The sequence below is a fragment of the Lepus europaeus genome, chromosome 4, assembly GCF_033115175.1.
Source record: "Lepus europaeus isolate LE1 chromosome 4, mLepTim1.pri, whole genome shotgun sequence".
Taxonomy (NCBI): domain Eukaryota; kingdom Metazoa; phylum Chordata; class Mammalia; order Lagomorpha; family Leporidae; genus Lepus; species Lepus europaeus.
The window spans coordinates 100,251,176-100,264,219 of NC_084830.1; the positions used below are offsets into that span (position 1 = coordinate 100,251,176).

The 13,044-nt window shown below is 56.5% G+C and overlaps 1 protein-coding gene across 3 annotated transcripts; it reads left to right on the forward strand.

Annotated features, from left to right (window-relative positions):
* Positions 1 to 876: 876 nt before the first annotated feature.
* On the forward strand, positions 877 to 13,030 carry SQSTM1 (sequestosome 1). Of its 3 annotated transcripts, none has more exons than XM_062188564.1 (8): positions 877 to 1,135; positions 3,338 to 3,433; positions 3,706 to 3,932; positions 4,030 to 4,171; positions 5,139 to 5,219; positions 10,204 to 10,418; positions 10,657 to 10,852; positions 12,348 to 13,030. In XM_062188564.1, exons 1-8 carry the CDS (start codon positions 931 to 933, stop codon positions 12,503 to 12,505), a joined length of 1,320 nt encoding a protein of 439 aa, XP_062044548.1. In that variant the 5' UTR covers positions 877 to 930; the 3' UTR covers positions 12,506 to 13,030. The 3 variants fall into 3 exon arrangements, with proteins under 3 accessions (XP_062044548.1, XP_062044549.1, XP_062044550.1); XM_062188565.1 differs by having other exon boundaries at positions 10,663 to 10,852; XM_062188566.1 differs by lacking the exons at positions 10,204 to 10,418; positions 10,657 to 10,852.
* Positions 13,031 to 13,044: the final 14 nt, after the last annotated feature.

The following is a 13,044-nucleotide window of genomic DNA, read 5'->3' on the forward strand; positions in this document are numbered from 1 at the left end:
CAGAAGGGGAGGGGAGAGGAGAAACTGAGGGCGATACCCAGATCCATGAAAACCCCAGTCTGAAAGCAGGTGGGTTCAGCTCTTGATGGAGATGCCCGCCTACTCTGCCAGGTGCATTCTTGGCCAGCACGCTTACTGCTGTTCTGTCCCATGGCTGACGTTCTTGTGCTAAAACAAGCACCCCTGACTTGGTGACTGACCGCCATCGCTAGTGGAAATCCTAGCAGGCCTTCCAGCAGGGTGGGCTGGGGTGAGGGACCTACCGGCCCCTTCGCCCTGTTCCTTTCCAGTATATCTCAACCCTGACCCTATTAAACTAGGAACGCAGGCCCAAGCCGGCTGGCCGGCCCTCGACAGCTAGGGACACTCATGCAGGAGGCTGTGGTTGGTGTAGGGCTGCCTTCTGGGGGTCGGGCATGGCAGGGCCGCAGGGTACCCTAGCAGCCAGCTGGTTCTGGCTGGTGGTGCCCACTGGGCAGCCTAGGCGCCTCCTGGGATAGAGGGCTCTGTGCTGGGCAACCCCTGATGATGACCAGGGACCTGCTCTGCTGAGTCACAGCCAGGCCCAAGACAGAGAGGGGCCTCGGGGCGGACCCCAGCCCATTCCTTTCAGGAGGTACAGATGCTGAGGGCCGCCTCTGGGGGTCTCAGGTGCCCTGGGGGCAATGAGGGGACAGACTGAGCGCCGAGACCGTGTCAAGGGGCAGCGGGGAGAGGGGCAAGCAGGCACGGGGCCCTGACAGGGAGACTCGCGAGAGGCGGCCCCGGCGGTGGGGGGCGGCACCCGAAGAGTGCAGGCTCCGCCCCCAGGAGTCCGCGTGGGGCGGGGCTTCCGCGTGCCCTACAAAAGCCACGCGCCACCGGCGCCACCGCCGCCGCCTCCGCCGGTGCTCCCTTGGTTGCGCAGCTGCTCGTCGTTCTCCTGCTGCGATGGCGTCGCTCACCGTGAAGGCCTATCTGCTGGGCAAAGAGGAGGCGGCGCGCGAGATCCGCCGCTTTAGCTTCTGCTTCAGCCCCGAGCCCGAGGCGGAGGCCGAAGCAGCGGCCGGCCCCGGGCCCTGCGAGCGGCTGTTGGCCCGGGTGGCCGCTCTGTTCCCGGCGCTGCGGCCCGGCGGCTTCCAGGCGCACTACCGCGGTGAGCGGGCCGGGGGGTGGCCGGGGGCCGGGGCTGCCCTTTCCTAGTCGGTGCCGGCTGCGTCGGAGGGGATGCGGTGACCTGCGCGTTCCCCCTTTGCGCCTCGGGTGCCAGCCCAGTGACCCAGGCCCTGTCCCTCAGGTGCCGACGCGATCAGGCCCCGCGGGCTGGGGGCCTTGGGTCATCAGATGCTTCCTGTTCCCCGCCATAATGTTGCAGATCTCGCCAAGGACGCGCCGGGGCGTCCTCTCTGGCCCTGGGCTGGGAAGGTGGTCAGGCAGGCACTCGGGTTACACTGACATCTTGCTGCTGCCGGGGCTGGGCCCGCCGGCGCCAGGTGGTGCGTTCAGCGAGCCCTGAAAGTGGGCGGTGGGCGTGGGCGGCCGGGGGACGCAGGTCGCTCAGGGACGAGGCGGTGGGGAGACGGCCGATGTCGAAACGTTCCCCACAAACGCAGAGTGGGGACAAGCCCGGAGCCACCGCTCTTTCTGGCTGCGGTGCTCAGACGGGTAGCTGCTGGGGGTGGGGTCCCGGGACAGCAGTGTGGGAGGGAGGTCCTCGGCCAAGGCCCGCCCCTGGGAGGGAGCAGGGCTGGGACCGCCCTCAGTAGCTTGCCCAACATTGTTTTGTTTTGTTTTTTTTTTTTAATTTCCTGGTGACAATTTTATTGAGCTGTAATTCACATACCATAAAATTTACTCATTTAAAGCATATAATTCAAGGGTTTAAAATTTTATTTCATTTTGAAAGGGCAGAGACACACACACATACACACACACCCCAACCTACCATCTGCTGGTTCACTCCCCAGATGGCTGCAGCTGCCAGCCCCAGCCAGGCCAGGAGCCTGAACTCCATCGGTGTCTCCCAGAAGGGTAGCAGCAACCCAGGCGCTTGAACCATTCCTTGCTGCCTCCTCCAGTGCACATTAGCAGGAAGTGGGATCAGAAGTGGAGTGGCCTGGACTCCAACCAGGCACTTTCATATGGGCTGCCAGCGTTCCAGGCTGCCACTTAGCTGCTGCAGAAATGACTGCCCCGATGCGGTGGTCTTTAACACATTCACAAGTTGGTGGACCTTCTGAGCAGACTTGGGGGCTGGAGAGCGGGGCCAGCAGCTTGCAGTCAGCGTTAGAACCCCTTCCTCTCCACTGAAACCCCATACCCTTTACCTGTCTCCCTCAGCTCCTGCAACGCTGAGCTGCTTTCTCTTTTTGGGCGTTCTCTTCTGGACAGTGGTGGAGAGGGGGTCGTACAATTTAGCTTTGTGTCTGGCTTCTTTCCTTAAGGAAATGCATTCAGGTTTATCAGCGGTGTAGGCTACATCTGTATTCGTTTCTTTTGTGGATATGCCATATCGTGTTTGTGTCACTAGTTGATGGACTTTTGGGTTGTTTCGCAAAAGTGTCACTCTTGCTCTGAGGGTAGATGTTGCCCTCTGGTGCCCAAGTCCGGGCCCAGCCTGCAGCCTGTGCACAGTGTGGTCTGGTCTGTGTGGCAATGCTTTAAAATCGCGGAAGCCAACATACAAGGACTCAGCCTTTTTTCCTTCGTTGGAGGATCTGGGCTCATCTCCACTTATACATTGCAGACAGCCCAGAGCCTTTGGCGGGCTGGGCCTCTGAGGCACAGGGCACTATTACTGTCCGTGTAGTGTATGCGGAAGCTTTGCCTTTTAGGTGTGACCGTGGCCCAGGTTCAGGCCCAGGCGGGCACACTTCCTGTCCAGTGAATGGGCGGGCTCCCTTCTTGTCCCTGATCTGTCCAGCCCCACCCCTAAAGAAGTGGCCTTGGTGGGCATCAAGCCTAGTGGTTAATTCACCTATTAAGATACCTGGGGAGGGAGGTTGGGGGGGGAAGCCACAACAATACAAAAGTTGCACTTTGTAAATTCACATTTATGAAATTAAAAAAAAAAAAGATACCTGGGGCCCGTGTTGGATCCCAGCTCCCGACTCCAGCTTCCTGCCAGGACAGACGCTGGCAGGGGGTAGGTGAAAGTTCAAGTAATTGGGTCCTCACCTCCTACATGGGAGCCCTGGATTGAGTTCCTGGCTTCTGCCCAGCCCAGTCCCGGCCCTTGATAGCAGCTCTGCCTGTCTGTGTCTCAAAAATAAATAAGAAGGTGGCAAGTTGAGTGTTGAGGCCACCAGTGCTCCTTTGGTCCCCGCTGTGGTGCTTACGTGCTGAGTTGACTCTCTAGATGAGGACGGGGACCTGGTCGCCTTCTCCAGTGATGAGGAACTGACGATGGCCATGTGCTACGTGAAAGATGACATCTTCCGTATTTATATTAAAGGTAAGGGAATAAGGGGAGTTGGGGGCTCCCCACTGGGTAAAACAGGCCTGCAGGTGGTGCGGGGCAGAGGGCTCCTGCCCGGAGCCATGGGCTTGGGCAGCTTCGGGGGTGTGGGTGAGGAGCAGCAGGTTCCCATGTTGCTCTGATGCTGTCTGTTGAGCCGGCTTGGGGGCTGGCGGGCGGGCCCAGCAGCTTGTAGTCCCAGCCCCACAGTGATGCCCGAGGGGGAAGACTGCTGGGGCCTCACCCCAAGGCTCCCCGCCTCCCTGCAGAGAAGAAGGAGTGCCGGCGGGACCACCGCCCGCCCTGTGCCCAGGAGGCGCCCCGCAACATGGTGCACCCCAACGTGATCTGTGATGGTTGCAATGGGCCCGTGGTGGGAACCCGCTACAAGTGCAGCGTCTGCCCGGACTACGACCTGTGCGGGGCCTGCGAGGCCAAGGGCCTGCACCGGGAGCACAGCAAGCTCGCCTTCCCCAGCCCCTTTGGCCACTTCGAGGTGAGCAGCCCCTCTCCGTGGGCCTGGGCCGGGGCTGGGGGGTGGCAGGGGCTCCTGGCCCCTCACTGCCTGGTGCCTCTGCTTACTCTTCCCCCAGGGCTTCTCCCACAGCCGCTGGCTCCGGAAGCTGAGACATGGGCACTTCGGGTGGCCAGGCTGGGAGATGGGCCCCCCAGGGAACTGGAGCCCACGCCCTCCTCGAGCTGGGGAAGCCCGCCCCAGCTCCGCAGCAGAATCAGGTGAGGTTGTTGCCCCCGCTGGCTTCGGCAAGGCAGCAGTAGCCAGGCAGCCCATGCGTGCTTTGCATCCCGAATGTCTGCATGCCCACCTCGGTCTGCGCACCTCCGAGACCTCTGCAGCATTCGGTGGCATGAGGATCCTGCAGAGCGCACTGAGTTTCAACCCCCATGTCCGGTCCTTCCTGCCTCTCCAGGCAGAGGCAAAGAGGCCCTCCCAGGCACTAGCTGTTTTTTGGTAAAGATTTATTTATTTGAAAGAGTTACATAGAGGGAGGGAGACAGAGAAAGATCTTTCATCTGTTGGTTCACTCACCAGATGGCCACAACAGCCAGGGCTGGGTCAAGCCAAAGCCAGGAGCTCCATCCGGGTCTCCCATGTGTGGGTAGCAGGGGCCAAAACACTTTGGTCAACTTCGGCTGCTTTCCCCAGGCCTTTCTAGGGGGCTTCATTAGAAGTGGAGCAGCCAGGACACACACCAGCTCCGGTATGGTTTGCCAGTCGCAGGGACGGCTTTACCCGCATGCTGCATCGCCGGCCCCTGGTTCTCTTGTGTTAGCTATCAGGAACCTTACAGCCATAGTGCTCGTCTTTTTAAAATCATAGTCACAAAGTTAAACACTGACACATAGCTTCGCACTCCAGCTTTTTGGATGCTGGGTTCTGATTTCATTAATTTTGTGACCATTGATTTACTTCATCTTTTGGAACAAAAGTGGGTTTGTGTGTTTGATTTTGAGCAAATGGCCCTTTCAGGATAAGGTCACCTGTTATGTACCGCATGTACGGAGACTGCGGGTTACTGAGCATGGGGGGGCTGTCTCAGAAGGGGGCATGGTCCAGGAGAGCGAGTGCTGAGTGTGGGCTGCCGGGTCAGGGCTTGGGGTGGATGTCACCTGGGATGACAGGACTGTGACAGCTACGAGTCACCAAATTAAAGGTACCTATTTTTGTTTATAAAAATCAAAGCTTCTGGTCCATCAGAGGATCCCAACGTGAACTTCCTGAAGAATGTGGGGGAGAGTGTGGCAGCTGCCCTTAGCCCTCTGGGTAAGTGAGCGCCCCCATGTGGCCGTGGAGGCTCCCAGCACATTGCAGATTCAGTGGACTTTGCACCTTTCCCTGGGACACTGCAGGGGCGGAGGTGGCTGACCTGCCCTGGAGACTAGCAAGGATTTATGGCCTCAAATCAACCTTTGCCAAGTGCTGGACCACAGGCAACTCACGGTTGAATTCCCTGACTAGTTCTGGAGTGTTGTATGCCGAGCAGAGTGGAAGCAGCCGCCGCTTGGTTTGGATAATCCCAGTGGGTTCTGGTGGAAGGGCTGGCCAGCCTGTCCTGGTGGGAGCAGCAGTCTGCATTTTCCCTCAGCTGAACCTTGGGATCTGAACTGGAGGGACCCGGATGGTAGTAAAGATGCCGTTTGCCTTTTCCCCTTTTTTGTCTGCAACCCCAGACCTTGCTGGGAGGAAGGCAGCAGCAGTCAGGTGCTCTGGGTGATGCCCCAGTCCCATGCCTGTTTGCAGAGTAGGTCTGTTGGGGTGGGTGAACCACGGTGTCCGCCCAGATTGGCCAACCTGACTCCAGGTCCAGGCTCCAAGGCTAACCCCTGTGGCCGCTGCATCCGTCTCGCAGGCCTGAGGTGGGTTCTACCGGGTGAAGCAGGTGGCAAGGGAACCCGACAATGAAGGTGACGGCAGGTTTGGGGTCACGACGGGGCTGCGATCATTCGCTACAGGAGAGCTTCTCTCTGTGATTAGTGGCAGGAGGTGACCACCACTTTGTGCCTGACAGTCGTGTCTGGTGTCTGAGAATGCAGGTGGTCTGGGACCCATGCCCCCCAGCGCTTGGGGGGGGGCAGAATGGCCCCAGGCCATTTCCTCTCACTCTGCTGCCCGTGGCCACAGCTTTGCAGCAGCAGTGACTGTTCTTGGCCTGACAGCTAAATTAAACAGCTCAGACCACTGTGGCTTTCGTCTAGAGTTAGAGGCTCCTGAGGGATGAGGACAAGTTGGTATTCTTGATGTTTCCCAAGGAAAGTGAGACAGTGGAGCAGCCGGCAGATGTCAGGAGGGAGCTGAGCGCTGCCTAGGCCCCATGTGCTGCTCACTTGAGCCAAGGCAAAGGTTGAAGAGACTGAAGCTGAATTTTGACGGCTGTCCATCCAGCTGGTGACCTGTCAGGGGCTGTGACGGCTTCTATGGGAGACACTACGTGGATGGTGGTTCTCAAGCCTGGCCTAGCATCAAAATCACCAGTGGGCTTGGGGGTATATTATTTGGTACATGGAAATCTTATTAAAATTACTTTGAAGAGCAAATGTCAGTGAGACATCCTGAGAAATTACAAAAGCAGGTGCAGGTCCCCGCCCCACCTGATTTGGAGGCTTCCCAGGTGACTGTGGGACCCCAGCCCCATCCCAAGACCTGCCTGTGCTGGGTCCCCCACTCATCATCTTGGATGTGCTCGGGGCCTTTGGGAGAAGGGTAAAGCCTTCGCAGCTCTTTGAAGCGCATGGGCTGCCTTTGCCAAATGAGGAGGAAGGAGCCTGCAACCGCACAAAAGGAGCAGTTGGTTCGGATCCGACTTCGGGGTTTCGGCTGGGGAGAGCCACCTGCAGAAGGGCTTCTCTGCTGAAGCGGGGCGATCTTTTCCTTTGTTTATGAGGAACTGAGCAGGGTGACTCACGTGGTAACTGCCTGGAGGGAGGTTCCGAGCAGCTTCCCAGAGGGCAGTGTTTGTGGACTGAGTCAGCAGCTTTGGGCAAGTAGGTAGGACACAACGCAGCGAGGCCCTGCCGCCTCCCAGGCCTCGGGAACACACACAGAGGCTTTGGGGGAAGCAGGCCAGGTGCTCATACAGGCTCATAACCCCCAACCGTACGGTCTCATCAGCCAGTCTGAGAAACCCTGATTCCACAATCTCTGGTCCTTTTTTTTTTTTAAGGTTTATTTCATTCACCCGTTTAAAAAAAGGAGAAAAGAGAAAGTTTAAAAGGGAGGTCCTCCTGCTGTTCTTTAAGCTTTCTTTCTGCTTCACCATTTTCACAATGAGACGTTGGAAGGCAAAGGGGAGAAGGCAGCTAGGATCCTGTGGGTGGAGGGGTGGGCCCTCCTCCCTGCGCTCTGCACACCCCGCAGCGTGCACAAATTGGAGGCTCGTGGCAGCCCTGTGGGGTGCAGCCTGTTGCTGTTTTCCCAACAGCTCAGATGCTCATTAGCATTTTTAGCATAAAGTACTTTTTAAAAAAGTATTTTGATTTGAGAGGTGGAAACAGCTGTCATTCACTGGTGCACTCCCTGGACTCCTGCAATCCAGCTCTCCCGCGTGGGTGGCAGCAGCCCAGTTCCTTGAGCCTTCACTTCTGCCTCCCAGGGTGTGCATTTGCGGGAAGCTGGAGTCAGGAGTTGGAGATGGGGATGCAACCCAGGCACTCTGATATGGGATGAGGGCAGCTTAAGCGCTAAGCCAAACGCCTGCCCCAGTAAAGTAATATAATTGGGTACATTATTGTTTTTGGGTTAAATGCTAGCACACATTAGAATACAGTATGGGATGAATGTAACTTTCTTATGTGTGGGACTCATCTCTGCCTAACCCACAGTATCGCCAAAGCACACGGCATTTGTGGTTAGGCCTGCTCTTGTCTCTCCTCCCTCCTGAAACTCTTCCAAGATAACTGTAAAGGGCTAACAGAAAAGTAGAGTAAGCAGGACAGAGAGGAGAAGCAAAGTGCCAGGATAAGGTAGAAGGATGTCACAGAGTCTGGAAACCGGGTAGGGGTGGTGGCTGGGAGACCCCTCACCCCTACCTTGTGGCTACACAGGGGTCACTGGAAGAAGTCAAGACTGCTCAGGTCCCAGGACAGGTGGGAGTGACATGGGCCAGGAACAAGGGGGTGGGACCCCAGGGCCCCACTCGGATGACCACCCTTGTCAACCCTTGGAGGAGGCCTGATGTCTAACTCTGGGAGTGCCTGACCCAGGGAGCTCCAGCTGTGGGGCACCAGGGCCGACTCAGGGCAGGGGGAGGCACCAGCCTGAAACCGCACATGGTGAAAGCAAAGGACCCAGCAGTCGGTTTCCCCAGCCGGACGCAGAGAAAGCCCTACTGTTGCTGCTGGCAGGGCTCTCCCGATGCCTGGCCCATCCCAGCCCCACAGAGGGCTTCCTCGTAGCTTTTTCTCAGTGGATCTCTGCGCTCACCTAGCCAGGGACCACCAGGCACTGAGGACAGGCTCTGGTGTGGGAAGGAAGCTTTTACAGGAGAGGTTAATATCCTCAGCGAGATAGAAAAAATACTGTTCCCGTGACGAATGCGATACCACAAAGAGAATACTATAAAAATTGAAAATTAAAGCGGAACAAAGGAAAACCTTAAAAGAAAGCTTAGAATCTGAGATTGTCCCAAAGACATAACTATCATGCCCACGGGGCCCCCGACTACCCCCACCCCCATAGCTCCAGATTGTCCTCTGTAGGTTGAAACTATTTGGGAAAATGCCTGCACTGGACATGAACAGACTTTTTCTAGTTGATCCCTAAGCAGCACGGTCTAACTATTTCCATAACACTGATGTTATATCAGGGATGACAGGTATTCTGGAGATGATTTACAGCATTCGGGAGGTGTGGGCGTTTCGTCTGGTGGCGGAGACGGCCACAGCCCACGCTGGAGTGCCGGGGTTCAATGCCTGCCTCTCCGGATTTCAGCTTCGTGCTAAGGCAGCCCTGGGAAGCAGCAGTGGTAGCTGTCAGCTCCTGTCACTCTTCCGGGAGACCTGGACTGAGTTCCAGCCCCCGCAGCACCCTGGTGCAGCTGTGGCTGTTGAGGGCATTTAGGGAGTGAACTAGAGGCTGGGCACGCTGTCAAGCAAGAAAGTAACTAAGAAGCTGTGTGTGAGTGCTGCACAAACACAGCTGAACACGCGGGACCTGGGCACCTGTGGCTTTTAGTGTCAGGGAGGCCCTCAAAATGACCCCTGCGGATACTAAGATGACTTGCCAAAGGCGGCAAGAATAGGGACAAGGAGGAAAGAGAGGAAAATGGTAGAAGGGCCGTCCTAGAAGCCCCAAATGGGGTGAATAGGAATTCCAGGGAGAGAAGAGAAACTTGAGGAAGGACTTAACCCCTGGACGGCAGGGCCCTCCTGCACGCCCAGCACAGTGACTGAGCGCCCCTCGCCCCGTGCTTATCTGCTGTCAAGTGTCCCAGCGGAGGGGAGGGCCTCCAGGCCACTGGGCAGCTAGAAGACTGCAGTGACCAGTGCCTTCGCAAGTCTCAGTCAAAATGGGGTTTCAACTGAGAATTGTGGACCCTGCTAAAATCAAGTGTGAGGGCAGAACAAGACTATTTTCTAGTATGAAAGCCTTCACGATTTAGAGCAAATGAACAAACAAACTCAGAATGAACAAAGGTGTTAAGAAGGAGAGGGAGTTACCAGTATGAAAGGAAAGGTGATCCCAGGGTTGGAGCCCTGTCCCTGCCCAGAGTGGCCAGGCCAGGGCAGAAGGCTGGCACACCATGAGGGGTCCTCTCCAAGGAACCCACCAGAGCTGAGGGGGTATCTGATGCAAACCCCCCCCCCCAACCCCCGACGCTGTAGAAAGCCAGAGACAAAGCTGGAGAACACGGGGGAAAACACTATACAGAGAATCCGGTTACTAAGATCCGTCAGGGGAACTAACATAAACATGGGTTGTAGTTTCCATCAAAAACAGTTTCTCAAAGCCTAGGGGAAGGAGAGGTAAACCGATCTAGAGTGAGAAATGAACTGGTAAACTCGAGCCAGCAGGCAAAGCCACAGGAGCAGAGAGGGCTGCACAGGCCCTGGGGAGTCGGGCAGCAGGGGGTTTCCAGAGTCAGCTCTGAGAACCGGCTGGGCTGCGTGCATGGGGTCTCCTGCACAATAGCATGGGTGATCTTGCCAGGCGTCCAGTCAGACGTTTACGCTGTGGGCACTGAGAACACTGTCAGCCGTAGTCCCCAACATGCTGAGGACTTCATAGTTCTCCCCCTTGCTGTGGTCTCTAGGCATTGAAGTTGATATTGACGTGGAACATGGAGGTAAAAGAAGCCGCCTGACACCTGTCTCTCCAGAAAGTTCCAGCACAGAAGAGAAGTGTAGCTCTCAGCCAAGCAGCTGCTCCTCTGAACCCAGCAAGGGGGATGGGAACAGCGAGGGCGCAGCACAGTCTCTGGCAGAGCAGATGAAAAAGATAGCCCTGGAGACTGGGGCACAGCCCGAGGTGAGCTGTCACCCCCGTCAGCCCACCTGCGGCCCACGTCCCCAGCATGCACAGCCCAAGGGACCCCACTGCTGTTATAGTCTTATGTCTGTGGCACTTCTGTCACTCTGCCCTTCAGTGAGAACTTCATTACACTGGGTCCTTGTGACCAAGTAGCTCCCAGCCCCACAAGCCTGGACGCCTTTCCGGGAGGGGCCCGTTGCTCATGTCCCAAGTTCTCATGGTGAGTTGTATTCAGGAGCAGATGGAGTCGGATAACTGCTCAGGAGGAGATGATGACTGGACCCACTTGTCTTCCAAAGAAGTGGATCCGTCGACAGGTGAACTCCAGTCTCTGCAGATGCCAGGGTCTGAGGGGCCCAGCTCTCTGGACCCTTCCCAGGAAGGACCCACTGGGCTGAAGGAAGCTGCCTTGTACCCCCACCTTCCACCAGGCAAGTTCTCTCTAGAGGGTGTGTATCCTGTCTCTGTTCACAGCATCTGTGAGCATCTGTCACTTGACTAGCACCACAAGCCAGTGGTGGGGATACTCTCTGCTGTGGGCTTGTCCATTGACATGAGAGGAGTTGGGTTTGTCCTTTTAGATCCATGTTGAGCTTGGCTAACTTAGCAGTTCGTTGAGTCTCAAGAATCAAGGTGGGTTGATGGGAATGAAGGGGCAGCCCAGGATTTGGCACTGCACATATCCCAGTAATGCTGGACTGAGAGACCGTCTGCACTTTCCTGAGTGCCTACCTTACAGCCAGGCAGGAAGCCAGCCTGCAGAGTGGGTGGTGTGGCAGGTAGCAGGGTGGCTGGGGACTGTGGCAGCCCAGAGAGTACTTCTTGGATAGAAGAGGCAGCTGATACCCAGGGTGGGTTATTGTCACGTGGCAACAATGGTTAAAATAACATTTCAGTGACTGTTTTTCTCTGAAACATTTATCTGTTTATTTGAAAGGCAGAGTTGGATACAGAGATCTTTCATCCGCTAGTTCACTCCCTAAATGGCCACAATGGCTGGGGCAGAGCCAGACTGAAGCCTGGATTCTGGAACTCCATCTGGGTCTCCTACATTTGATGCAGGGGCCCCAGCACACAGGCTGCCTTCTGCTGCTTTCCCAGGGAGCCAGATCAGAAGTGGAGCAGCTGGGACTCAAGCCAGCCACTGTGTGACTGTTTTATCTCTGGGCCACGTCTGGCCCACGGGCTTGCCTGTATCTTCTCTGCCTTAAAGCAGGAGGTTGTAAACAGTGGTCAACAATTTCCATTTAAAAGTGGTTGGGAAGTCAAAAAGCGTGGGACAGGACCAGCGTTGTGGCACTTGGTAAAGCCACTGCTTGCAATGCCAGCAGCCCATACGGGTACTGGCTCCTGTCCTGGTTGCTCTACCTTCCATCCAACTCCTTGCTAATGGCCCAGGGAAAAGCAGCTGAAGATGGCCCAAGTGTTTGGATCCCTGCCACCCGCATGGGAGACCCAGATGAAGCTCCTGGCTCCTGGTTTCAGCTTGGCCAGCCCTGGTCATTGTGGCTATCTGGCGAGTGGGCCAGCAGATGGAGATCTGTCTCTCCCTTTCTGTAGCTCTTTCAAAATAAATATATATATATTTTAAACAAAGGCATATGACAATTAGATGAAGCTGACATTTCACTGCTCATATTTATTGGAACACAACCATGCTCACTCTTCCCTGCTGCCTGGCCGCGTTTGGGAGCAGTGACGAAGATTGTGGCCTGCCTAAGCCGGCCTGGGATGTCTACTCTGAATCTTTGCAGGGAAGCCTACTGGCTCCCGCCTCAGAGGGCCTGTGCAGGTGAAGGAGATCCACACAGGGTTAGCCCTGGACAGGCTCTGGGTACTTGCTGGCTGAAGGCCACCCTGCTGGGTCTTGGGTCATTCCCTGGCCTGGTGATGCTCCCTCACTGACTCCACTACTGTTTCTGGCAGAGGCTGACCCCCGGCTGATCGAGTCCCTGTCTCAGATGCTGTCCATGGGCTTCTCGGATGAAGGTGGCTGGCTCACCAGGCTTCTGCAGACCAAGAATTACGACATCGGGGCTGCCCTGGATACCATCCAGTATTCGAAGCACCCACCACCGTTGTGACATCTCCCCAGCCCATCTTCTGTCACCTAGTTGCGTTGAGCTAGTGTAGAACAGCAGGGCCTCCCTAAGGGCCAGTTTCTCTGCATTCTTCTCCAGAATCTAAGGGGGTGGGCACGCATGCGGCCATTCAGGTCAGTAGCACAAGTGACACGAGGCGAGTCCGTGTGTGCTGATGTCTGCCAAACACGCATCTGCTCTTGAGTGTCCTGGCTCTCAGCTACTGGTGGCCCAGCAGGGGCAGGCACTGGCTCCCTACCAGCCTCACACAAGCAGTCCGGAATGCAGCCTGCCTCGTGGCCTGCTTCCTGAGAGCGCACTGACATCTAGGTGATTTGCTGAGGGAGGCTGCCCTGCAGCCAGTCCCGAGGGTCTCGCACTTCGAGGGAGACCAGCTCGTAAGAGGAAGTGTGGGTGCGGGTTCCACCGAGGGCTGCCTCCTGCCTCACTGCTACGATGACTCTAATGTGTAGCCATCTTGTTGCCACATTTCTAAGCAATCTGTAATTAAATGCTATGAGCACTTTAGTCAGCAGTGTCCT